Here is a 27,854-nt window from a genome sequence, read left to right as displayed (position 1 = left end):
TAAAAAAAAAAAAAAAAAAAAAAAAAAAAAAAAAAAAAAAAAAAAAAAACTAGATGAAAAATTAATGGTTGATTTTGCACGATTTTAAAATAGAACATTGAATTTTACCAAAAAAAATCTGGTTAGAACCAGCTATGCAATAGGAACTATCGATTAAAGGTTCCGGTTCTTGGTCCACCATTTATTAAACCTAAACCGCTGGTTCCGAACTCCATCCGTACTTGAACCGGAACTGTTGTCAATTCTTACTTGTCTTATCTCCTCGCTTTGAAAATAATGGAAAAGGTTCACATTCGTGGAAATGTCTCCTCTCTGGTAATTAAACCTTTAAACCAAAGAGTTTTCCTTTCTTCATCATTATCTATCTCTCTACACCATTGCAATGGAAACACCTTATTTTGTGTCTTCATGTGTTTCCTCCTATGATGTTTTCTTGAGTTTCAGAGGAGAAAGACGTCCGCAAGAACTTCGTTGACCATCTCTACAGTGCGATGCAGCACAGAGGGATTTACACTTTCAAAGACGACGAGAAGCTGGAAAGGGGAAAGTCCATCTCGCCCGCACTTGAGAAGGCAATCGAAGAATCGTCCATGGCGGTGGTCGTCTTCTCCGAGCACTATGCTGATTCCACATGGTGTTTGGAGGAACTAGTGAAAATCATGGAGGTGAAAGGTCAAATGGTTGTTCCCATTTTCTATGGCGTGGATCCGTCGACTGTGAGGAAACAGAAGGAAAAGTATGGAGAAGCCTTTGAAGGACACGAAAAGAGGTTTGAGAAAGAAGGAGAAAAGGTGAAGAAATGGAGGAAAGTGTTGGATGATGTATCCAATTTGTCAGGTTGGGATCAGAACAACACTGAAAATGGGTAAATCTTCCCCTCTAAACCCCCCACACACAAATGAAATTTATTTTTAAAATTCAATTTCTTTTTTCTATTAAATATTATTTCATAAAAAGAAAATCAATTGTTTTGTTTTCGATCAAATGATTATTTATGATTATTATATTGCATATATTATGTTATAGAGATTTTAATATAAATTGTATGACATATCTCAATGTTACCATAAATAATATCAATTATTCTTTTCTTATTGATGTCAAATGTATAAGCCAATTAATTCAAGTTTGATCCATTTTTAATTTTCTGTTGGGATTTCCAGTAAAATTTTACATTTTAGTAGTAAAATATCAATTTTAAAGTAACACTACAAATTGGAGAATGTATCCAATTTGTTATGTTGGGATCTGGACAACACTGAAAATGGGTACATGATGAGAATATAATTGTGTTGTATTCCATAATAATGTCTGAAAGTATAGGGGTGAATATATAGAGATGCTAGATAAAATCTTAGTCTAACACGAATAATATAGTTCTAGTCTAATATGAATAATATAGTACTAATACTCTCCCTCAATCACAAGGTTGGCTAGCCAAAACATTGAGCTTGTCACGGATAGGGGTGACCACGGTTCCGGTTCCGATTCGGAATCGCCGGTTCCGGTTCCGGTTCTGTGGATGGCGAAACCGGAACCGGAACCTTATAGTAAGGTTCCGGTTCCGGTTGGAACCGCCGGTTCTAACCGGAATTATTAAAAAAAATTAAAAAATACACTATAATATTTAATTTTTTTCGGTTTGAAACCGGAACCGCCGGTTCCGGTTCCAAGATTTTACAAACCTTAACCGGAACCTTATAGGTTCCGGTTAAGAACCGGAACCGGAACCTTGAACGGTTCCGGTTTGCACAGTCACGGTTCCGGTTCGAACCTACGATTTGAACCGAACCGTGGTCATCTCTAGTCACGGAGAGAGTTAAAACGAAGAGACGACAGAGACTTTGTGAAAATATCCGCTAGTTGATCCTTGGTTGAAATAAAGTGCACTTCTAACTCCTTTTTGGCTACTTTATCGCGAATAAAATGATAGTCAATCTCAATGTGCTTCGTGAGGGCATGAAACACTGGATTGGCACATAAATAAGTAGCTCCCAAATTATCACGCCATAGTCGAGGAGGAGACGCAGGCGGGATGCCGATTTCATGTAACAGAGAAACGAGCCATGTAACTTCTGCAGATACATCAGCGAGTCCCTTGTATTCTGCTTCAGTCGAAGAGCGTGCCACAGTCCGTTGCTTCCGACAAACCCAAGATATAAGATTACTGTCCAAAAACACAGCAAAGCCACTAGTAGATTTGCGGTCATTCGGATCGCCAGCCCAATCTGAGTCAGAATATGCGTGAATATCCATAGATGTAGACCGAGAAATATGCATGCCAAAATTCAGGGTGCCTTTGACATACCGCAGGACTCTCTTTAAAGAGGCCCAGTCTGTAGTAGTGGGAGCATGCATATGTTGACACAATAGATTAACAAGATAGGATAGATTCGGACGAGTTACCGTAAGATACTGGAGAGCACCAGGAAGACTCCTGTATTGTGTTGGATCGACATAGGGAACGACCACGTCGTTTGTGATTTTCGCAGAAGAGACAGGCGTGATTACTGGCTTGCAGTCCACCATGCCAGCACGTTTGAGAATATCCTTCATGTACCGTTGTTGGGATAAAAGCATACCGCCAGATAACGGGACAGTTTCTATTTCCAAGAAAAAAGAAGGCACACCCATATCACGAACCTTAAATTCAAGTGCTAATTTATCAATAAGAGCAGTAACACGATATGAGTCAGAATCCATAATTAAAATGTCATCAACATACACCAAGAAATAAAGACAAATATTGTTACGAGAATAGATAAAAAGAGACACATCCGTCTTAGAAGGCGAGAAGCCCACAGAGACAAGAAAATCATGTAGCCTTGTGAACCATGCATGTGGAGCCTGTTTGAGACCGTATAGAGCTTTTTTAAGCAAACATACATGATTAGGTAACGCCTTATCCTCATAACTAGTAGGTGGCTGTCACATGTAAACAGTTTCAGCTAGCTCGCCATTTAAAAAGGCATTGTGAATGTCCAACTGGCGAATAGACCACCCACGAGATACGGCTAAAGATAAGAGAAGACAAACCGTAGTGGGCTTAACCACAGGACTAAAGGTCTCAAAAAAGTCCTCTCCAGCAACCTAGCTGATTAAAACCCTTGGCTACTAACCTTGCTTTATGACGGTCTATTGAACCATCGGCCTTCCGTTTGGTTCTGAAAACCCACTTTCAACCAACAACATTCATACGTGGTTGAGATGGAACGAGACGCCATGTATGATTATGTACCAAGGCATTGAACTCCGCGTTCATTGCATCACGCCACTTAGGAAACTTGACCGCCTGAGAGTAACAAGTAGGCTCAGACAATATAGTGGAAATAGTTGTTAAGGCAACATGTTGATGCAGGTCGGAGATGCGAGTGTTCATGCTATGTGACCGAGGAGGCGGAGTAACACGTCGAGGACGTCCGCGCGGTCTGCCGCACTGCTCAACCTGCTGGTCCGAGACAGTCCGCTCAATCGATGCGGACTACTCGTGACCGTGACCGGCATCACCGCCAGAAGCCGCCATGGGCTCGTGAATCTGTCGAGCGCCATCAGTAACCGTGGTCGAGACATCACTTCCTTGGCCCGTCACAATTGGTGTAGTAGCCCACGGTTCGGAATGCGGTGTAGCAACCTGCGAGGCAATAGGAGAAACAAAGGGAAACACAGTCTCATTGAATCGCACGTGGCGACAAATAAAAACCTTGTTAGTGTTAGTGTCCAAACAACGATAGCCACGATAAGACGGAGGATAGCCTAGAAAGACACATGGAGATGAACGAAACTGGAGTTTATTGCGATTATAAGGACGTAGGACAGGAAAGCACAAACAGCCAAACACTCGCAAGTAATAGTAGGGCGGGGGAGATCAATGTAAACGGAAGTGAGGGGACTCATCAGACAGAACACGAGTCGGCATTTTATTAATTAGATACACAGCAGTTTCAAAAGCATAGTCCCAAAAACGAGACAAGACAGATGCTTGAGCCATTAAAGACAGCCCTGTCTCAACAACATGACGATGTCTGCGTTCTACTCGACCATTTTGCTCGTGAGTATACGCACAGGATTGCCTGTGGCGAATACCAAGCGAAGCAAGATTGGAACCAAGCTTTTTATATTCTCCCCCTAAATCAGATTGAAAGGAAAATAATCTTGCGAGAAAAAGAACGTTCAACGAGTGACCGAAACTTATCAAATATAGCATACAAATCAGATTTTGCACGCATGGGATAATACCATATATAACGAGTGTAATCATCCACAAACAACACAAAATATTTATAGCCAGACGCAGAAAGTAATGGCGTCGGGCCCCAAATATCTTAATAAATTAATTCCAAAGGATGCGTACTGGTAGTTTTGACACGAGTCAAAGGAAAATGAGAGGATTTTTCCAATTCACAAGAGGAATAGACATTGGGAAGATCACTAGAATTAAATGTACCAATAGACGAAGACGTTAAAATTTTACGTAAGACTCGAGAATGAGGATGCCCCAACCGCATGTGCCAAACGCAAGAGGATCACGCAGCAACAAACACAGCAAAAGCTGAGGAGGACGCATGCCATGTGTAGAGACCCCCAGGGCCCAGACGCATGCCCTTAAAAAGAACCTTCCTGGTCAAAATGCCCTTCACATAGAAACAAAGGGGGTGAAACTCAAAGAAAACATTATTGTCTTTTGCAAAACGCTGGACAGAAAATAGAGAAGAAGAGAGACCAGGGACATGTAAAACATCATGTAACTTAAAAGACCTAGAATCAGTAGCTAACGAAGTGGAACCAACATTAACAATAGGCAAACCTGTACCATTGCCGACTCGCAGAGTCTCCGGGCCATCATAACGTGTCTCAGAAGTCATCAAAGAAGAATCAGGCGTAGCATGATTTGTAGCACCAGTGTCAGGGAACCACTGATGAGGACCGTTGGAATCACCATTATCACTAGAGACGGCCACATTAGCCTGAAAACCCGGAGCCCCTGAATAACGCCGAAAACAGTTGGCTCCCATGTGACCAAAACATTTACAAATTTGACAAGGATCATCATAGCGCCAAAAACAATTGGCTCCCGTGTGACCAAAACGTTTGCAAATTTGACAAGGATCATCATAGCGCCAAAAACAATTGGCTCCCGTGTGACCAAAACGTTTACAAATTTCACACGGATCATCAATGCCACGTCGTTGACTGGACTGCTTCTCATACGGTGTATCTTGGTTCGATGCCATCGGCTACTGCTACGAACATGGATGTTGGAAAGGAAAACCCTAGCTAACTGATACTAGATGAGAATATAATTGTGTTGTATTCCATAATAATGTCTGAGAGTACAAGGAGCGGATATATAGAGATGGTAGATAGAATCCTAGTCTAACACGAATAATATAGTCCTAGTCTAATATGAATAATATAGTCCTAATATAAATAACCTAAAGTCTATATGTTCGTTGTGGCTCATTGGTTAGAGAACTAGATTATATACCCGCATGGGCAGATCAACTGGTCATAGAGGTAAAAGTTTAGAAAAATGACCAGCGGCAGTGAGGGGGGTTCCTTGTGCGCAGTGAGCAAAGGTCTAGCAACCACCATCAAAAAATGCAATTTCTTAACTCTCAGTCAAATAGAAAAAAAAAAAAAAAAAAAAGACAATTTTCTAACCTTTAACCAAACACTATACTAAAAAATTAAAATATTTTAAGACAATTTTCTAACCTTTAACCAAACACTATACTAAAAAATTAAAATATTTTACGAAAACTGAGTCATTTTTTAAAAATCATTTTCCAGGTTTTCAAGGAGTCTAAATCAAAAATCAGTTTGAGTTGGGTGATTTGGGTCTTATCAAGTCATGTTTTCAATATGCAAACTGAATAAAGAAGACAAGTTAGACAATGACTTTTTTCATATGATATTAGTATGGATAAATGTTTTTGAACTTTACCCACATGAAGTTGAATGCTATGCTTATGTTTAGAGGTGAAGCCATCCAACTAAAAAACGTGCATTAATTTGTGTCTTTAATTAATTTATGACTTGTACATACTGTGTTTTATTGTGATGTATATAGACATGAAGCAAAGTTCATCCAGAAAATTGTTGAAGATATCGTTACTAAATTGGGTTCAATGAGGTCAATTGATGATCCAAAACTGGTTAGGATGGAGCCTCGTATACAAAAATTGTATCCACTGATAGGCATGGGGTCTAGTGATGTTCGCTTTGTTGGAATACATGGGATGAGCGGGATTGGAAAAACAACTATTGCAAGAGCTATGTATGACAAGATCTCAAAAGAATTCGAAGGTTGTAGTTTTATTCATGAAGTTAGAAGCGAGTCGGGCAAGCATGGTGTGGTGCACTTGCAACAGAAACTTCTATCTAAGATTCTTTCAGTAAAAGATTTGAAAATAGACAATGTGTTTGAAGGAAAAATGATGATACGTCAAAGGCTACAATGCAAAAGAGTGCTTATTGTTCTTGATGATGTTGATCACAGGGATCAATTGGAATCATTGGCTGGAAACAGCGATTGGTTCGATGTTGGAAGTAGAATCATCATAACAACCAAGGATAAGCACTTGCTTATTAGCCATAAAGTGAAGATTATGAAATACTATAAAATGAGTGTGCTAGAGGAAGCTGAAAGCTTTCAACTCTTTAGGCAGCATGCATTTAATAAACAACTGCCGCTGCTTCCTACCAAGGAATTTGAGGAGCTCGAAGCTCATGTGGTACACTATGCTGGAGGCCTTCCTTTGGCTCTTGAAGTTTTTGGATCCCTCCTATATGGTAGAGATATTGATGAATGGAGAAGTGAAGTTGCCCGACTTAAGGAAATCCCAGAAGATGAGATTTTCGAGAAACTTAAATTAAGTTTCATTAGTCTCAACAAAAATACACAAAGGGTTTTCTTAGACATTGCATGCTTCTTTAATGGGAAGAAGAGAACATCCATAACAAGAATACTTAATAGTTTCAACTTCTACTCTGACATTGGCATAAAGGTTCTCAGGGAGAAATCTCTAATAACTATTTCAGAAGGTCGTGTTTTGATGCATCAATTAATACAAGAAATGGGGTGGTCTATTGTTCGCCAAGAAGCTTCAGATGATCCAAAAAGATATAGCAGGTTGTGGCTACCTCAGGATATTTCTCAACTACTTATAGGAAGTGAGGTACGTATAGTATAGTATATGTAAACAACAAATCATATAGATATGCATCAATCGAATCCCATAATTTGATTAATTTATACATTTCATTTTTAAGAATTTAATTGTTTACTTGTGAAATATTATATTCTCAGGGTACAGAAAATATCCAAGGTATAGCATTCAACTTGAAGGTTGCAACAGATGTGAAAGTTAGTAGTGAGGCCTTCACACACATGGCCAAGCTAAGACTTCTCAAATTTCACAATGCAAATGCTTCTCATGCCCCTAATTTTCTCCCTGGCGAGTTAAGGTGGCTAGATTGGCACGGATATCCTTCAAAAACTTTGCCTGCTACTTTCCAGGGACAAAAACTTGTTTGTCTTAAAATGCAATATAGTCGTGTCATACAACTTTGGAAAGGATTCAAGGTATATCTATCTATCTAACTATTTATTTATTTATTTGTTATTTGTCTCTGATATAATCTCTCTTTGCTTTAATTTTATTCATATTATTGTTTTTCTTTTATATATGTCTCACTTGTACATACAGGTCCTGGACAATTTGAAATTCATGAATCTGAGCCACTCTCAGAAACTAATTAGGACTCCAGATTTCACAGGAATCCCAAATCTTGAAACATTGATTCTAGAACATTGTACAAGTTTGGTAGAGATCCATGCTTCTGTTGGATTTCTCAAGAACCTTGTTTCACTTAACCTTAAGAATTGTGTAAATCTGAAGAGGCTCCCCGAAAGCATTCATTTAGAAAAGCTTGAGATGCTAATACTATCAGGCTGCTTGAAACTCGAAAATTTTCCAAAAATTGCAGCTCCTATGGCTTGCTTGTTAGAAGTACATGCTGAGGCTACTGCTATAAGAGAAGTGCCATTATCAATCGAGTGCCTCACAAACTTGAAGTTAATAGATGTAAGCAATTGTAAGCATCTTGCAAGCCTTCCAAGTAGCATTTGTAGTTTGAAAGGTCTGAAAGCTGTGATTCTCTCTGGTTGTTCCAAGTTTGAGAAATTACCAGATGAATTGGGAGAAATAAAATGCTTAGAAAAGCTGTATTGTGACAAGACAGCAATCCAAGAGCTACCATCCTCCATTTCACTTCTCAAGAAAATCAAGATTTTATCATTTCATGCATGCAAACCTTTGGCTTCTCCATTACAAAAGAGCTGTTCATTCTTCCTCTCTAGGCTGCTGCCAGCAGGAACTTTTCAATATATCAAGGCTTCACCGTTTCCTTCTCTATCTAGGTTATCTTCACTGCAAATGCTGGATCTTAGTGATTGTAGTATGCTAGATGGAGGCATTATTCTTGGTGATCTTGGACAGCTTCATTGTTTGAAAGTACTGAATCTTAGCAACAAGAAGTTTGGTTGTATCCCAGCTGAATCCTTTGTCAACCTCACTCAACTTAGGGAACTTTATCTAGTGGGATGTGGGAGGCTTCAAAGTTTTCCAGAGCTTCCATCTAGTATAATAGAGGTTTATGCAGATGAATGCCCCAGCTTAGAAGGCCGCAACATAAATTCGTTGACTAAATACCCAAAGTTGAGACGTGTTTCATTCACTAAATGTGCTCAACTCCCTGAGGATCCACGTTACGGTCACATAGTTGATGCAATATGGCAACACCTGCTCAAGGTACGTAACTCATTACAATCCATGCATCCTTATCATGCATGCCCGCATAAATTAAAGCTAGCTAGCTTTTTAATTAGTTGTATATGGATGCATGTTTCACACAAAAAAATTAAACTATTAATTGCACGTATTGTGGGTGGCACAGGGACTATCAAACCCAAAACACGGCATTAGTGTCTACTTTCCAGGCATGGTGTTTCCTGAGTGGTTTACGTATAAGAATTTGGGAAATTCACTATCAGTTAGCTTGCCTCAAAATTGGTACAATAACAAATTCATAGGATTTACATTCTGTGTGGTTTCTAACTTGATAACTACTCCAGGTTCAAGGATTTTTAACAGGATAACTAAAACATATGGAATTAATCTCCAAATCTCTCCCACAACTCGTGATGGTCGTCGATCATCTATTATCACATCTATGGGCTTTAATGGGGTTAAACAGTACATGAAATCTGAGGTCACTTGCCTGTCCTATATGCCTTCCTTTGATTTTTGTAATGAATGTCCCTTTGTTAGTGCTTGTAATGAATGGTGTCAAATTGAAGTTTCTGGTCCTTCCAAATCGGCATACACGGGTATTGGAATGCGCCTTGTGTACGAGGATGATGTTAAAACACTGATGATACAAAATAACATTGTCGATCTCCACCAAGTATGATTATGTAAAAATGAGTGATGCTGCACACTTGTTTTTAAAACATTCTTTCTAATGTTCAATTCCCTCATGTAACACTATTTAAGACAATTCTTTAATATTTGATTACAAATGAGTGCTACGTTGTCAACTAATTTATGAACACATATATAAAGCACATAAAAATGAAATAAAGTCACAAACTTTATGGACATGACTCATGCTGAATTCTTATTAATCTTACAATAGTGAAGATAATGGAGGTTGTATGTAAATAATATTGAGACCTCCATGAATTTTACATTTTTCTTTTTAAGAACACTAAAACTTTATAAATGACCTAAATTGAATAAAGTCCACATCAATCATCTTTATATCACAGATTATGAAAGCAATGTACTAAGTTTAAGGACTCCAAAATCTTGAATTTAGAATATATTTTTTTCAAAGTTTCAGGACTGAAAAGTTCAATGCTCATTTAAAAACATATATATAAAAGATTATATCATTTTTGTAATATGATTTACCTGATTATTACATAACCTTTGTTAAAAATGCATGATAGATAGATTACCCGGCCCATTGGAAAGAGTTTGCAAGAAGAATCAAACTCAAAAATTGCACAATCATCATGTGAGGGCAACAAATGTGTTAGACCTCAATCATTGTCCATGAAGTAAATGTTAATTTTGCACCCAAAATTGATGCATTCTCATGGCAAGGTAGTGAGATATGTACTGCTCTATAGAAGCATATATATATATATATAAATATAATTAGGTTCTGGTGCGGTTGTGCAGTTTAATCTGGGTCATTCATCTCGCTTAAAACTTAAAGTGTGGACAGAGAACGCCGGGCAGAGAATAATTTTAAAAAGGTGATAGACGTGTTGAAGGAAGGTAACAACACAGCAGCTGAGGAGGATGAAGAGACGAGAGGGCATCTTTGTAATTCTACACTCCAATTATGTTATAACCGCTATTATGATCTTCTATCTATGGCCCTGTTTGGTAAAAAAATTAGCCTATAGGTCAATTTTAACTTATTTGATCACTATTAATTGTTTTTTTTTTAAAGCCACTATTAATTGTTTGATTTAGTTAAATTATCAATATAAATGTTTGGTTAATTAGCTTTTTGCAACTCCAAAATGCTAAAATTCAAAAAGCTACTCCATGCAACTTTTCAATTAGTTTTTTTAGAAAAGAAATTATACCAAACAACTATCAGCTAATTTACCAAACACTTTTCTACAATCAACTAATGTTATCAATTATTTATTCTCTCTAATTAACACAATCAGCTAACCGCTAACATCCATTTTACCAAACAGAGCCTATATAAGCATGTGATCGTTCCTCATCATCTCTGTATCATCTTCTTCAATTGTCAATACATATTCTCAGTTCATGCTTTCCATTTCCACATGGTATCAAAGCTCTCTAGGGGCTCATACGCAGCAGCAGTCACCGGCGAAATGAATTCGCAAGCGCAACCGACACCTCCGATCGCTGAGTCGCCGGATCAAACAGCTTCAACCGCAATTCCGCAGAGGAATTCCGGTCCTGAATCTCACAGAAACTCCAGTTTAGAAGATATGGAGAATCCTCTTTTCTTCGGCCCTACTGATAATCCTAGCACAGTTCTTGTATCTCCTCCGTTGATTGGAAGCTCCAACTACGCTACATGGAGTATCTCCATGCGAATAGCACTTGAAGTAAAGAACAAGTGGTGCTTCATTGAAGGAAGCGTCCCAGCGCCAAATCGTGATCAGAATCTGTATGGAGCTTAGAGAAGATGCAATCTGATGATATGCTCTTGGATCTTCAGATCGGTGCACTCCTCCATAGCTGGAAGCATCATGCACCTATACAATGCAAAAGACGCTTGGGAGGATCTCAAGAGGAGATTCCCACAACGCGATGCACAGAAGATCTCGACTCTGCAAAACGAAATCTACGGTCTAAAACAGAACAACTTATCTATGAATGACTATTATACGAAGTGCAAAACCTTGTGGGAGGAGATGAATGCATAGCGACCACTTCCAGTCTGTAAGTGTGATCCGAGATGCAGGTGTGATCTCGTTGATGAGATCAGGAAGGAGCGTGACACAGATCGTGTCATCCGATTCCTCCAAGTACTCAATGATGATTATGCAAGCTTGAAGTTCAACGTCCTCATTCTCGATCCTTTGTCGGAGGTCTACAAGGTCTTCGTTATGACGGAGAAACTGGAAAGGCAGATTAGCTTGATGAATTTGAGTGCAAGCAACATAGAAATTGTCCAGGTAAATGCAGTCAATCATAGCCAGAACCTTAATGATGAGGCTATGGCTGCTATGAATTCATACAATATGAGACGAAACAACAATGGAGGCAAGGGAGCGAAATGCACATTTTGTGGAATGAACGGGAATACCGTTGATAAGTGTTACAAAAAACACGGTTATCCACCAGGGTGGATACCGGGATTCAAATCAAAAGGAAAGCAGCAAATGAGTACAACAGCTATAACGAACAATATGGGAGAACTTGGAGTTTCTCCTGACCAACTACAGAAGCTCATCTCCTTCATTCAAAACCAATCTAACACACAGTCACATGCCACGAACTCTATTGCTGTTGTCACATTAATTCCAGAATTCAAAGAAACCAATTCAGCAGATGAAGGCAAGTGCCCTAAAATCCATATTAATTATGTATCGTTGTGTGATACCACTTGGATTGTTGACTCTGGGGCTACGGATCATATAATCTGTGCTCTTGAATTCTTTGATAACTACCGTGATGTTTGTGGAGCTAAAGTCAATTTGCCTACTGGAGAAGGCATAGCTGTCAAACTTATAGGAGATGTTAGACTTAACAATGAGCTATGGTTGAAGGATGCTCTCTCCATATACCATCTTTCAAATTTAATATAATTTCTGTCAGTAAACTCCTACAAGATGCATGTTGTGAACTAACTTTTCTTTCTGGACAATGCACAATTCAGGGTACTCATGATTATACTTACTATTGGAACCACCTCAGAAACCTGCTGCCTCTCACAAAAGTTTTTCTATACATTGTAATGATACTAGAGTTTGGCCTCAAAGACTAGGGCATTTCCCTATAAACAAACTTCATACTTTGAAAGATGTTAAACTGTCTGTTGCTAAAGAAATGGTTTGTGACATTTGTCACCTAGCTAAACACAAGCGTTCCCCATTCCCTCTGAGTACTACCACCTCAAAAACATGTTTTGATTTGATCCACGGTGATATTTGGGGACCATTCCTGGTTAGTTCAATGCATGGTGAACACTATTTTCTAACCATGGTTGATGATTACTCCAGGTTTACTTGGCTCCACTTAATGAAGCACAAGTCAGATGCTAGGCAATTCATAAGAAATTCCATGCTCTAATTCACACACAATTTGGAGCATTAATCAAAGTTATTCGGACTTATAACAGTCTTGAGTTCAATATGACCGATTTCTTTGCAGAAAAGGGCATCATTCATCAAAAATCTTGCGTGTACACGCCACAACAGAATGTCGTTGTAGAACACAAACACCAACATATACTAACGGTGGCAAGGGCCATTCGTTTTCAAGCTTCCCTTCCTCTTGAGTTTTGGGGGTATTGCGTCCTACATGCTGTCTTTCTCATAAATTGACTACCCTCACCAGTTATTCAATGGTCTAATCCTTACTGCCGCTTGTATGGGAAGGAACCGGACCTCAATGCCATGAGGGTGTTTGGTTGCCTTTGCTATACATCCACCTTGCCTCACCAAAGACACAAGTTGGCTCCAAGAAGCAGGAAGTCTATTTTCCTTGGCATGCCAGCTCACATTAAAGGTTACTTGTTGTATGATCTCCAAGACAAGTCCACATTTGTCTCCAGAGATGTGCGATTTTATGAGTTGCAATTTCCTTTCTCTAAAGCAGGTTCTGATGATTTCAAGCACCCTCCGGAAGGTCCTCATCTGCCCATCATTCCAGTCAATACTTCTATTCCTTACACAGTTGATGAACACCATGAAGAGCATGGAACACAAGATGATACAATTAATGATTCTGGCCACAGTTCACCCCAGATCTTTGTGCATAATGACTCTAGCAGCATTGTTAATGAGAATTCTGAGGAAGCAGGGATGAACTGTGATAGTCAAGAGGCTCCCATTATTCCAGAACAACCTAGGCGCTCGAACAGATGTCGCCGCATCCCCAATAAACTTCATGACTATTTCTGTGAGGCAGCCATGACCAGAGGATCATCTCCTCATCATCTGTCCAAGGTTATTTCCTTCGACGCTCTCTCTCCATCTCATAAAGTTTTCTCAATTGCTGTCACTTCCATTAATGAACCAAAGACCTACACTCAAGCTATCAAACACACCTGTTGAAGGCAGGCAATGAACACAGAGATAAAAGCGTTACAAGACAACAATACCTGGGAGTTGACTGATCTTCCGGTTGGCAAAGTTCCTATAGGGTGTAAATGGGTCTACAAAATTAAACTAAGCACAGATGGATTCATAGAAAGATACAAGGCAAGGCTTGTAGCCAAAGGCTATACACAAAAATTGGGGATTGACTATATTGAAACCTTTTCCCCTGTTGCAAGACTAACCACTATCCGAACATTCATGGATATTGCTTCTGCTCGAAGGTGGCACATCCATCAGTTAGACATCAATAATGCCTTCCTACACGGTGATCTATCGGAGGAAGTTTACATGTCTTTACCACCTGGTTTCCAAGCAAATAAACCAAACCAAGTGTGTAGACTGTTGTGGTCGTTATATGGGCTTAAACAAGCCAGTCGACAGTGGAATGCTAAGCTCAGTGCAGACTTGTTACGGATGGGTTTTGTTCTATCCAAGTCTGATCCATCTTTGTTCACCAAGGGTGATATTGCCACTTTCCTTGCTGTTTTGGTATATGTAGACGATATTCTTGTGACCAGCCCAGATTTGCAGTTGATTAATGATCTAAAAGGCTTCCTTGATAATGTTTTTAAAATCAAGGACTTGGGTGAACTAGGCTATTTTCTGGGCATTGAAGCCAACACAAATGACCTCGGTTTAAACTTGTGCCAACGCAAGTATGCGCTTGACATACTTGCAGAGGCAGGATTTCTGGAATGCAAGGCAGTAGCCACTCCTATGTTACCAGGACAATCTCTAAAGCATGGTGATGGAACTCTTCTTAGTGAGGCCGGCAGTTATAGAAGATTGGTAGGCCGTTTGTTATACCTCACCGCTACTAGGCTCTCAGATATCACTTACGCTGTCCACCAACTCAGTCAATTCGGTGATGCACCAACAGACAAGCACTTGATTGCTGCTCACCGAGTGCTGTGTTATATCAAAGGTGATCCTGGACAGGGCTTATTCTATCCTAAAGGAGGTGACTTGCAAGTCAGTGTATTCTCCGATTCAGACTGGGCGTCTTGTTCTGAAACAAGAAAATCTGTCACCGGGTTTTGTATATTCCTTGGTGCTGCTTTAATTTCCTCGAAATCGAAGAAACAAGCAACCATCTCCAGGTCCTCCTCTGAGGCAGAATACCATGCCTTAGCTGCTGCTACTTGCGAGATACAATGGATCACTTTTCTGCTAAACGACTTACATGTGGTGATGAAGAAGCCTGGTGTTTTGTGACAATAAATATGCGGTTGCAATCGCCGAAAATCATGTTTTTCACGAGCGGATGAAGCACATCGAAATCGATTGCCACCTCGTTAGGGAGAAAGTATCTCAAGGCTTGATAAAGCTTATGTCCATCCCTTCTGCGAGCCAAATTGCTAATGGCTTTACCAAACCCCTCCCTACTACTTTGTTTCAAACCTTCAACTCTAAGCTGGGCATCCAAGACTTGCATGCTCCAGCTTACGGGGGGATGTTGAAGGAAGGTAACAACACAACAGCTGAGGAGGATGAAGAGACGAGAGGGCATCTTTGTAATTCTACACTCCAATTCTGTTATAACCGCTATTATGATCTTCTGTCTATATAAGCATGTGATCGTTCCTCATCTCTGTATCATCTTCTTCAATATTCAATACATATTCTCAGTTCATGCTTTCCATTTCAACAAGACGAAGATAACATCTGAGCATACAGTAACGACAACTGTTATATCGTGCACAGGGCGCACAATGCATTGTGCATCTTCAAAATTCCCTATTTTGTATGTAAATAATTGTATAATAGAATACACATAAACTCCTAACATAATACGCATAATCTAACATAATACATAATACACATAAACTCTTAACATAATACACATGAACTCTTAACATAATACACAAACTTTTAACATAATACACATAAACTCATAACATAATACACATAACTCTTAGGACGCATAATACATTGTGTGCCCTAGTGCACGATATAATTAATTTGCCCAATAACGATTTCTTTTTAAAATAAACACCGAAACAATATCGTTTTGGGTCCACAGTGGACCATTGTCCACAGAAAACTTTGCCTAAGGTTTGAATCATGTGTATTCAATCAAGACTTTTAACAGGGCGTTTGGTTGAAGGGAATTTAAATTCCCTTCTCACTTAATTCACACCTAATTTCAAAGGCCACAAAATTTCCTTGTTTGGTTGAAAGGAATTGCAATTCCATAGAATTGCAATTCTCCCATTTTCATGGAATTAAAATTTCATGCCCCCCGCCCCCCTGGATTTTTAATTCCTGGGCAAAAAAGATAGTGATGAGTCAAAATTACCCTTCCTTTTTTAACCTAAAATTAATGCCTAACAACAATAATGGACATTTTTGACTTTATAATACTTATTCCCTTTCAATTCCCATGTGTACCAAACATTCGAATTGAAATTCCCAGTAATTATATTCATGTAAACCAAATACTGAAATTTAAATTTCACTTTATTCCCAGTAATTCATCTCCCATGGAATTGCAATTCCTTTCCCACGTAATCCCCCCTCTCCAACCAAACGCCTTGTTAAAGTCTTTCAAAAATTTTAAAGTGATAGATTTTAACTTACTTTTGTAAATTTTTTATAGATTGTCTTAGAATCTTTTAAATTTCCTAAACTTTGTAAGATTCTATAAAAATTCATAAGACATACATTTATAGACTTTTAAAAACTTTTTTATATTAAAAATCTACAAAAGTCATTAAAAATCTCAATTGAATACACCCTTACAAACATTCCATAACTTTCATTAACACATTATTTATAATTTTTTACAAAAATATATTTTTATAAATCATAAATAAATTAATGCATTGCAAAAAAATAAAAAATAAATATTGATTGTCACAAAAATAGAGTATATTATACATAAAGAAAATATAATCAATGAACATACAATCGAATTCAAAAATTTCTTAAATTGATTATCAATAATAATAATAATAATAATAATAATAATAATAATAATAATGATGATGATGATGATGATGATACAACAACCGCTGCTATTGAAATAGACTAAACTGACTAAAGAAAAGACAAAAAAGAATGGTAAAAGAACTACGTGTGTTTTGATTCTTATTGAAATTTTGATAAGATACGTAGGTAACTTAATCTTTTCTTAATTAAGTGTTCGTTAGTGTTCATTAACATTCACGAACGTGTTCGTTACACATTCATGAATACTAAACAAATTAAACAAACACATGTACAAGTTCATGATCATAATTTGTTCGTGAACAAGAAATAATTTATGTTCAAAACAATAACCAAACAAACAACATAACGACTATTAAAAAAATAGGCTAAACTAAAGTTGTATCGTATAATTAAAAGAATAATATATATATATATATATATATATATAGCACTTAAATGAGTCTATTCGTGAACAGTCTTATGTTAGAAAACATACATATGCGCAGGTGAAGCATCAATCGCTTTTTCGAGATTCTACGTTAAAGATGAGGTTTAATGATTTTAGGGAAAACTATAATTTATGTCACTCCATAATATGTCAATTATCAATGTCAGTCCAGAATTATCAGTGGTGGAAATGTTGCCCCTCAATTTTTCAAACGGTACACATATTGCTCCTCCAGTACCGTACGGGAGGAAAATTGAGAGGCAACATTTACATTATGGGAGGGGCAGTATATGTACCGTTTTAAAAATCGAGGGGCGACATTTACATCATTAATAATTCAGGAGTGATATTGATAATTAGCATATTATGGATGGTCACAAATTACAATTTTCCAATGATTTTACCCTTGAAGCGTGCTTTGGCAGAATCAAAAACCTTGAGCTGTCCAATTGTTCAGTCTTTAGTCCGACTACCGGCCGGACAAGCGAGAACTCCCAAAGATTTTACGTGAAAAATTGTTATCTCTTTCTTTCGAAAATCTCTTTTTCAATTCTCTCAATTCACTTTAAGGAATGGGAAATGCTTATTTATATAGCTTGGTTTATTTTGGTCCAAAGATGCAAGCCTTTAAAAGCCCAATATTACCAAATATTGAATTAATTCTGTAATCTACTATTAATTTATTAATTTAATATCGATAACTCTTTATCGATTTCTTTTAAAGTTCCCTGCATTTCCACGAATCATTAGTGTGTGACTTTCTAGGCTCCTAGTCTAACTAGCAACGAGTAATATTTAATAACTCATTATTAAATAACTTGTAAGTCATTAGTGTCACCTAACAATATGTCATAACTACTTAGTTGACAATGAATATACGTATATATATTACTAGTTTTTTACGCGCATTGCGCGAATGGGATAATGCCCAATAATTATTTTTAAATAAGTACTTCATAGTCATATATCAATGCAATATTATATAGGAGATGTTAATGCATAGGTAATTGAATGATGAATTTGTTTATTTAAATCGGTAATTCAAAGTATATAAATGCAAGATAATATATGAGAGAATTATTATAATTGTCACTAAAATAAATGTTTGCAACTTTGTAATAACGTTACTTTAAATACTTAGTCTTAAAGCAATAGTCTAAATAAATACTACTTTTGGTTGAAATTTCTCTAAGTCTTATTACACTGCTGGAAATCTCGCGTTTTCCGTTCAACATTTCCGTCCAACTATAATTTGGTCGGTATTTTAATAAAAATCTCAACTTTCGATTGTAAAAGATGGATTGACGGAAAGTTGGACGGACATTCCGTCCAACGCGCGAATGTTGGACGGAAATTCCGTCCAACGTCCAGTGTTGGAAGGAAATTTTGTCCAACCTTTAGTGTTGGTCAGTATATATTGGGAGAAATTAAAAATGATAGCTAGTTTAACTTCCGTCGAACAACAATGTTGGACGGAAATTTAAAAACTTTAGGAAAAAAATAGAGGAATACTGGAATAGTAGACACTAAATAGAGAAGCGGGAAATATAAAACTTTGGAGGGGAAAAATAGAAGTTTGGCAGACAACCTCTATTTGCAACCCTAAAACTCTGCCCCTCTCTCAGTTCTCACTCTCGAACCCTAAAATCCTAAATCGCGAAGCTTTCACTCTCACACCCTCAATCCTCATAGAATCATAGCACACCGAGTCACTGCTAGACGCCTAGACTGCCTCACGGCTCAACCCTCACTACCCCTCTCGAACAATCGAACCCTAAATCGCGCAGCTTTCACTCACGCCCCCCAGTTGCCGGCTCGCCGCTCACCGCCTCACGCCCTCACCCATCTCAGTCCTCAGACTTGTTCCGATTTTGGGTTCTTCACTTCTTCCAAGTTCCAACTCTTAAGGGTAAGTTACTAATATTAATTTTATAATTTCTATTTGAGTATCTGTAAATTGTAATTTGTTCACTTTGATAGTTTGATTCATATAAAAAAAAATTCACACAGATTGGAAGATTTTTATTTAGTGGCAGATTGGCAGTATGTTTATTTAGTGGTGCGGCAGATTAGCAGTATGTGGAACTGTGGAAGCATGTTTATTTTTTTTCCTAATGAACTATGGTAAGATTGACAATTTGGCAATTTGGCTATGGCAGTATGGGCAATAGGCATGTGGCTATGACTTTTATTTAGTATTTTAGTGTATGTTTGTGAAGACAGAGTATTGTGATTTATCACTGTGAATGTGATTTTAGTAGTTAGTACTATATGTCATTTATTGTGTTTTGTGAAGACTATGAACCATTTATTTAGTAATTTAGATAAGTGTAATTTACTGTAAAATTATTTAATAATTATTTAGATAAGTGATATTGGCTTTGAATTCTAAAATTTTCTTAAAATCTGTGTTTTTTGCTTCAATTTTGCTAGTTCTTTCATAAATTGTTTTTTAATTCATGGACATTTTTGGATTGGTTTAATGGATGCTGGATCTTAAGACTTTTAGCCATTTTACTAAAATCGTTATCATCTATGACACAGAACAATGTAATTATGTTTGTTTTTTTTTATATCTATTGAAAGTTGTTTCAAGGAAGGGCGGGAGACTAGAATCTTTCCCCTATCGAGTTCAACCTTTTATGAATGTATGTTTCTAATGCTCAGTGTTATACATTAACGGTTCTTTTCTGTCTTGTGAACTAAGATCATGGACCATATTTGGTAAATGATTTATTGTACAGCTAATATTTGTTCCTCACTATATTTGGCTTAATACACTCAACACATGCGATTAACTCAGAAACAGTGGTGGAGAAGTGTAGAAAGTAAGGTCTATTGGGAGAACTTACATTCATCAAAAGCATCAAAGTAAGGTCTATTGGGAGAAGAGGAGGAGAAGAAGAAAGGGTTTTTTCTTTCTCCCTCTGATTCTGCCTGTAAGTGCTCCCCCTTTAGTTAATTGGTGAACTTTATATCGTGACATCCTATAACTAAAATTAAGAGATGAGTGTTTATGCTTATGCTCTTTAATTTAATGTGGTTGCTGAAATGGAAGTTTGATTAATAATATGTTGAGGATTTAAGAAGAATGTAAACATTATTGCTTATCCAACTATGTATATATATGAATAAAGCTGGAGATCTTATTGTTTGTCCTTTGGATTAAAAATTTGGTTTCTTTGAGATAAATATTTTGGGAACTTCAAGTTATCAATAGTGGCAATGTATTGCTTTTCAATTCAGGTGTCCAAAGGAGGAAACACACCATTCACATATGTCATTGTTGACAACCAAAAGTGAGTGTGTTAATCTTTGCAATCTTTGGGGAATTTTATGAGGTTGTGCTATACATATTACTATTGTCTTGAAGGGTCATTGTTCTATGATGTTCCAGAAAAACGCCCACATGCATTTTCACTCCAGGATATCCACCCAAATCAAAATTGTCTCCGGCCCTTGAAGTAAATATTGCAGGAGGTAATTGCCATTTTTATTTACTTTTCTTCATACCCATATAAGTTACTTTTTCTGAAACAAGACTGTAGGTAATAAAATGATCATTTCTTTATATGATTATGGCATTTAAGAAATTCTGTTTTGATTCGGTTTTACTAGTATACTGAATGCTATTATGCATTTATTTACCTTACATTTTTATTTTGGTGTATGTTTTTTTTTTTTTTTTTTTGGGTTATATGCATATTGCAGGGGGGAATATGGGCTGACAATAAGGTTCTGTCTGTCTTCCCCTTTCTACTCATGTAATAAAATGACCATTTCTTTATATTTGTTTATATGATTGTAGTTTGGTGGTCTATAGCTACAGCCCTCACACCAATTGCAGCATGAGAAACAGTTGTTGGTCATTTTTGCTAGAAACTTTAGAAATGCTGATCAAAGCCATCATATTAAATTAATTGCATTTGCAGGTATACACATCATCTACACTTAATCAAAGTCATTGAAGTAGAAGGCTGTGGATTATGCATTGATCAAAGCCATTGAAGCAATGTTGGATTTGAAGGCTTATTTGGGTGCAGCGAGCATACTTAAGTAGTATTGATTAAATAGCATACTTAAGTATTGGGTAGCATTGTTATTGTCTTCATCTCCAGTACATGTCATCTTTTGTTTTTTTGTTTTATTGGTAGTGTGTCATGTGCAATTAGGTTACTGGTGGTAAGACATCATCATGCAATGAGATTATGGTGTAAGAAGTTTTATATTTGTCTTGCTGTGTATATGATTGAGATCTTAGTTGAACTATAAACTATTTATCTTACAAGCGCCTATTGATATTTGGTAGTGGTAGTTTTCCCCAACATGTTTCATGTGTTGTGAGATGTGTGTTATTTTTTTGTTGTAGCTACCAATTTATTTAATTTAATAAGAGTAATAAAGTGGCGTACATACTTTTTATCCACATCATTGAAGTTATTGATTTTATTAATTTTCATTTGTTGTTGAGACAAATTGTTTTGGGAGTTTGTCAATGGCAATTACTACAACTGCTGTCAATAGATGATGATAATAAATAATTCGAAATATATGGTTACAATATATATTATTATAATGATATAGTAAAAATTAACTTACAAATTTCTTTAAAAGTTTTCATAAAGATAAATTTTGTTTGATAAAAAATAATACTATAATATTTATAAAGTAATGCATAATTATACCGTTATAAAAAATACATACAAAAATATTAATACCATAATGACCTAAATAAATCCAATAATGCAAAAAGCATAATTGTAATATTGAGTTTTGTTCTAAATAATCAAAAGAAGATTAATTAAACGGAAAAAAAAAAAAAAAAAAACTTAACATAAATTTGTATTTTTAAAAAAATGCAAGAAAATGATTTTCAAAGTTCATGATTTATAATCTTTGATGTTCAACTTTGAATGCTTTGTATTTAGTCGGGCTAATTATTTGAACAAAGTTTATGTTAAATTTTATATTCTATTTATTTTTGTAATACTCCGTATATATTTTAACATATTCGTAGTATATGTTTAACAATTATGCCAACTCTGATTGGGATGGGTTCGAACCTCAGACCTTTCTTATAGAAACTAATGAGTAAATTAAGAATAATAAATAGTTAACGGAATATTCGGTTACTCAAGTTTATAGTAATGGAATCCAGGGTTATCTAAGGGAAGAAAATGATATAATAGAGGGTAAATAAAGAAAATCATAAAAATACTAAAATTAAAATAATATGAATCATTTATTTGAAGAAACAATTACACCAACATTTTTTTTTTGTTCTAGTTAAGGGCCTAACATTATTGGCTCTTATTAGATTTGTAGATAATGAACATTTCCGTTACAAATGACTTGCAATAATCCTTCCACACAACACTTGTTCTGAACCAGGTAAAGGTCATCGTCAAACTTGGTCAAACCCATAAACCTAGTTTAAAATATCTATTCAATATTCTTAACCTAAACTCTAACTTCATTATACTCTAGCCAGAGATTCTCGTTGTAAGATTATTAAATAGACTCGAAAAACCTTGTTACCTCAAGGCCGTGGATCCTCTATTGAACGCACACATGTCTCCGTACAATACTGAACTAGGCCACCAAATAGACTTATAGCCTCGTAACGAAGCAAAAGACGCGTACTGGAAAACACTAGTCCACCATATTTACCAGACAACCATGTAGTCTCAAGTCAAAGGACTATTGCATACTGGTAACATACAACATACTAATAATGACACGTAGCCACGTAGGTAAACACCATGCGGTACGTTGTAGTCAGTCATTATTCAATGACTTGTCCTCTAACAATCATCCACATGTTCACTCTCCCTATCTCATACGGAATGACATAAGACTCACCATAAGAAGGACAATGTGCTAGTCTTGTCAGAATTCTAATGCCTAATTAAAATTTCTATGACTAGGAACATTTTTACAATAGTTCATTAATATATTCTTCAATTCGTCACTCATATTATTCTTAACTCTTAAATGAAGAATTAAGAAGATTGTATGGAATAATATCTAATATTAATTAAGCCAAAAAAATAAATAAAAATATCTATTTATTCTATTTATTTAATTAGAATACAATGTCCAAAAATAAATATTGGCTCCTAGGTCATACATGTCTAACATCTTAAACAAATACTAAACGAGCATGTTTGTGAAAATTATTAAATGAACAGTACACTTAACAAACATGTTCATAACTATTTTTAAACGAACACTAACGAACACATTCACAAGCTCTTAGCAAACGAGCATACAAATGTTCAGACTCTGTTCATTTATTAAACGAGCTCTAAAATTTGTTCATTTATATTCATTTACCTTAATAAACAAATATAAATGAACGTTTACCGAACACAAACACGAGTAATTTATCGAAAGCACTGTTCACTAACACCCATGCATAAAAGTAGATGAAAATAGTACTCTATAATATATTGGCCCTGTTTGGTAAAATAGTTAGCATATAAGCCAATTTTGACTTATTTGACCAATATTAGTTGTTTTGACTTATTAAACAATCAATATGAGTGTTTGATTAATTAGCTTTTTGTAACAACTTATTGCTTCAAAATGTTAAAATTCAAAAAGTTGTTCAAAGTAGCTTTTTCTATCAGCTTTTTGAGAAAGTCATTAATTAGCTTGTAAATTAAACCTTTATGCGCTATAACTTGAATGAAACACAATTAACAATGAATCGCATGTAAATCAAATTAATCAACTAAACAATGTTCATGAACATGGATTTTTAATTAAACAGAAATAAAGATAAACTTACTTGATTACATTAGAGATGTAATCTCTAAATTGAATAAATAAAAAATGCATCACCTCTCTGATGTGTATGCCTTAATCACCTCCTGATGATATTAGAGACTGGTAAACTTCCTTGATATCTAAACAATGTTCGTGAACATGGATTTTTAATTAAACAGAAATAAAGATAAACTTACTTGATTACATTAGAGATGTAATCTCTAAATTGAATAAATAAAAAATGCATCACCTCTTTGATGTGTATGCCTTAATCACCTCCTAATGATATTGGAGACTGGTAAACTTCCTTGATATCTAGAGTTTTCCTGGGTACTTATAGATGTACGTGATGAGAAACCATCTTTCAAGATGAATGGAAAACCTCCTTTTAGGAATAGAAATCTCTTTAGGAATGTGAAACTTCAGAAACCCATAACCTTTTTCAACATACATCTTTTAACCCTTATAAACTTAAATTTTAACAGAGTGAGAGGAAGAGAATTTTACCCATTAATTTCTCCTTTACACTTCACTAATCATCACAATGAGTACCTTATGAAATTACAACCTTTATTATATGAATCAATGTTAGGAATAAATTATTTCTAACACAGCTAACAACTAATTTACCAAACATTTTTCTACCATCCGCTAATGCTATCAACTAGTCAAACTTACTAACTCAATCAACTAATGATATCAACTACTCAAACTCACTAACATAATCAGCTAATAATCATTTACCAAACACCCACATTGTGTATCATTCATGGCAAATACTTTATTTGAAAATAGTAGGGTGTTGTTATTTGTACCACCCTTTGGGCAAAAGTAGGTATAAAGTATCTTGAAATTGTAAAAAGGTGAAAACTTTCAATAATTACATAGATGGTGTAAATAGCCAAATGAAAGTTCATTTTGCTATTTGCACCACCTTGGTCAAACCTCATTTATGAGGTGTAATTAATAATTTTTTAATTTAAAATTTAATTAAGAGAAAATTGTACTTTTTTTCTCATAAGTTATATACTTATAGTACTTTTTACCCCTGAATTATTCATGTTAGCATATTAGCCCTTCAATTATTCTAAAAGTGACGATTTCCCCCCTGATATATTAAATTGACATTTCGTACCCTTAAAGTAAACATTTTATTTATTTTTCTTCTCTAACAAATTATTGCGTATACGTAGGGATGACCACGGTTCGATTCTAATTGAACCGGACACTATATCAATCGAATTAAAAGTTTCCGGTTAAGGGAAAATTGTACACTTTTTCCCTCTGAGTTATATGATTATAGCACTTTTTTCCTCTCAGTTATTTGTTTATCCACATTTGCTCCCTCAATTATATTAAAAGTGGCATATTTTCTCCATTTTATGTTAGGTGAACATTTTTACCCTTAAAACTAAATATTTCATTTATTTTTTCTTCTCCAACAAATTATTGTTTATATGTACGGATGATTATGGTTCGCTTCGAACATTTTTTTTATTTTATTGCCAATTCAGAATTTATTTATTTATTTATTATAAATTCTATTTCTTATTTTTAAAATAATATAAATTCAATAATTATTTTATTTTATTTCATTTTTTTCGATTCTGAATCGTAAGTATAAGAAAATAAAGTTGTGTTGTGCATTCACAATTAGTTATATTTGTTCTATATTTTCTTCAACATTTTTAACCCTAAGAATCTAAGCTCCACTTCCAAGGTTCGGACCTATGACCATTTATTTGAAATGGTAATTGAAATGTCATCATATTACATGATGATAGTTGGCTTAATCATATTATATATAATAATTATATAAAAACCAATTGATGTTAAATCAAAGTAATTGTAGATTACTAGTATATATGTCCTCTAATGAAGATGTGCATTCCTCAAAAAGAGAGAAATCAAATATAATCTTAGATATAAAATCACACTCCAAAATGACATTGGAACGTAATGGGTTGTCAACTTCAATATGACTGCGAAAGCCTAAGAAATCAATACTTTTTCCCCATTTTTAACTGGAATGAAGTTCGGAAGAGTAATATATAACACGTGTGATTGCAGATTAAAAAAAAAAAAAAAAAAAAAAAAAAAAAAAAAAAAAAAACTCCCTTTGGCTTTGCTTACTGATGGGGTAGGGACCCCAGCCCAAGAAGAACAAAGCCCAAGAGATAGAGTCCATAAGTAGCGGAAGAAGCCCAGAGCATTTAAGGCACGACCCAGTGGGTAAGAGGTTTATGGGGCCCAGCAAGGCCAGGGCCGAGCCCAGGAGTCGGCCCAGGCCCAAGCGGCGACTCGGCAGAGATCCGTTGCCTAGCATTTATAGCCGCAGTTAAGAGACTCGACCAAGCAAGTCGTTAAGAGTTCGAGAGAGCCGTTGGACGGCCTGGTAACGCCACTCAACGGCCCAAAACATAAGTAGTCTTAAAGTAGCCTTTAAATGAGCTTTAACTCGGTAGAGGAGGGCCTAGTATATAAAGGGCCGCCCTCCGTGAATGTAAAACAGGCGAGTCCATGCCCAGATAATAGAGAGACGCCATTCTTGCTACCGCATTCTTCTTAAGCTTTATTGAAAGGTGAATCCACCAACTAAGGTTGTGTTGGACCTCCCTGGGCCCAAAAACCCTAAAACCAACACTTACGATTCAGAATCGAACAAATAAAATACAATAAAATAATTATTAAATTTATTTTTTAAAACAAATAAGAAATAAAATTTATAATAAATAAATAAATTTTGAACTGGCAATAAAATAAAAAAAAAATTGTTTGAACTGAATCGTGACCATCCGTACATATAAACAATAATTTGTTGGAGAATTTCTTTGCCCTTAGGGTTGGGGTTCAACTTTTTGGAAGAATAATTTGTTGGAGAAGAAAAAATAAATGAAATATTTAGTTTTAAGGGTAAAAATGTCTATCAAACATAAAAAGGAAGAAAACATGCCACTTTTAATATAACTAGGAGGCAAATGTAGATACATGAATAAGTAAGAGGGAAAAGGTGTTAAAAGCATATATCTAAGGGGAAAAAGTGTCATTTATAATAAATATTTATTAAAAAATAATATTTAACTAAAATTAATGAAGATGGTGCAAATAGCAATTTTCTATTTACACCACATAAAAGTTATCACACTCATTAAATATGTGGTGTAAATAGCAATTAGAGTGGTGCAAATAGAATTCTCAAATAGTAATATGTTCTGTATCATCATTCATTAAGCACAGCTTTTTATAGTATTTGTATCATTTATTAAAATCAAATACTTTATTTATTCTTTCGTCGTCCATGGCGCGCTATCCACGGAGTTCCTTTTTTTTTTTTTAATTTTTAATTTTTAATTTTTTTTTATTGGTGGGACTAGATCGCCAATATAATAGTCATAAACTCATTGTCATCTTTGAAATAATTGAGTAAAAGAAAACCCCTTTAGAAAATGTAGCGAGCGCATGCGGCTTTTATACAGCTTTTAATCATGCCCTAAAAAATTCAGGCCGGTGTTTATTTATTTAGTTTTTTGCACATTAGTTATTGCGCATAGTGCATTATTGAGTTGCGTACTGCAGATCCAGTTTTGAATCCATAACTTTCTTCACCATTGGGTATCCACGGAGTTCCCTTTATTTTATTTTATTTCTTTTATTGGTGGGACTAGATCACAATATAATAGTTATAAACTCATTGTCATCTTTGAAATAATTGAGTAAAAGAAAACCCCTTTAGAAAATGTAGCGAGCGCATGCAGCTTTTTATACAGTAAAGTTTAATGGATTCTTTGATTCTTTATTTATTTAGTTTTTGTGCAC

At 35.7% G+C, this 27,854-nt stretch overlaps 1 protein-coding gene and 1 long non-coding RNA gene across 4 annotated transcripts; both read left to right on the top strand.

Annotated features, from left to right (window-relative positions):
* Positions 1–432: 432 nt before the first annotated feature.
* Positions 433–27,055, top strand: LOC109148656 (TMV resistance protein N-like). Its single transcript, XM_019296391.1, has 6 exons — positions 433–865; positions 6,071–7,178; positions 7,310–7,585; positions 7,710–8,813; positions 8,959–9,136; positions 27,036–27,055. The coding sequence occupies exons 1-6, from the start codon at positions 492–494 to the stop codon at positions 27,053–27,055; spliced, it is 3,060 nt and encodes a 1,019-aa protein (XP_019151936.1). The 5' UTR covers positions 433–491.
* On the top strand, positions 18,843–21,566 carry LOC109148759. Of its 3 annotated transcripts, XR_002048870.1 has the most exons (6): positions 18,844–19,176; positions 19,278–19,391; positions 20,071–20,206; positions 20,514–20,566; positions 20,665–20,747; positions 21,200–21,566. It is a non-coding gene; the product is annotated as an uncharacterized LOC109148759 (long non-coding RNA). The 3 variants fall into 3 exon arrangements; XR_002048869.1 differs by having other exon boundaries at positions 18,843–19,176; positions 19,298–19,391; positions 20,514–20,747; XR_002048868.1 differs by having other exon boundaries at positions 18,843–19,176; positions 20,514–20,747.
* Positions 27,056–27,854: the final 799 nt, after the last annotated feature.

The sequence above is a fragment of the Ipomoea nil genome, unplaced genomic scaffold (genome assembly GCF_001879475.1).
Source record: "Ipomoea nil cultivar Tokyo-kokei standard unplaced genomic scaffold, Asagao_1.1 scaffold2144, whole genome shotgun sequence".
NCBI classification, from domain to species: Eukaryota; Viridiplantae; Streptophyta; class Magnoliopsida; order Solanales; family Convolvulaceae; genus Ipomoea; species Ipomoea nil.
This window is presented reverse-complemented; position numbering and strand designations above follow the sequence as displayed.

What these genes read in the sequence shown, in the direction of transcription:
- LOC109148656 (XM_019296391.1), top strand. Translation starts at nt 492, where the DNA reads ATGCAGCACAGAGGGATTTACACTTTCAAAGACGACGAGAAGCTGGAA. An exon ending in TATGGCAACACCTGCTCAAG is followed by an intron (nt 8,814 to 8,958) that starts GTACGTAACTCA and finishes TGGGTGGCACAG; the next exon opens with GGACTATCAAACCCAAAACA. An exon ending in TAACTTGATAACTACTCCAG is followed by an intron (nt 9,137 to 27,035) that starts GTTCAAGGATTT and finishes TACATGAATAAG; the next exon opens with TAAGAGGGAAAAGGTGTTAA.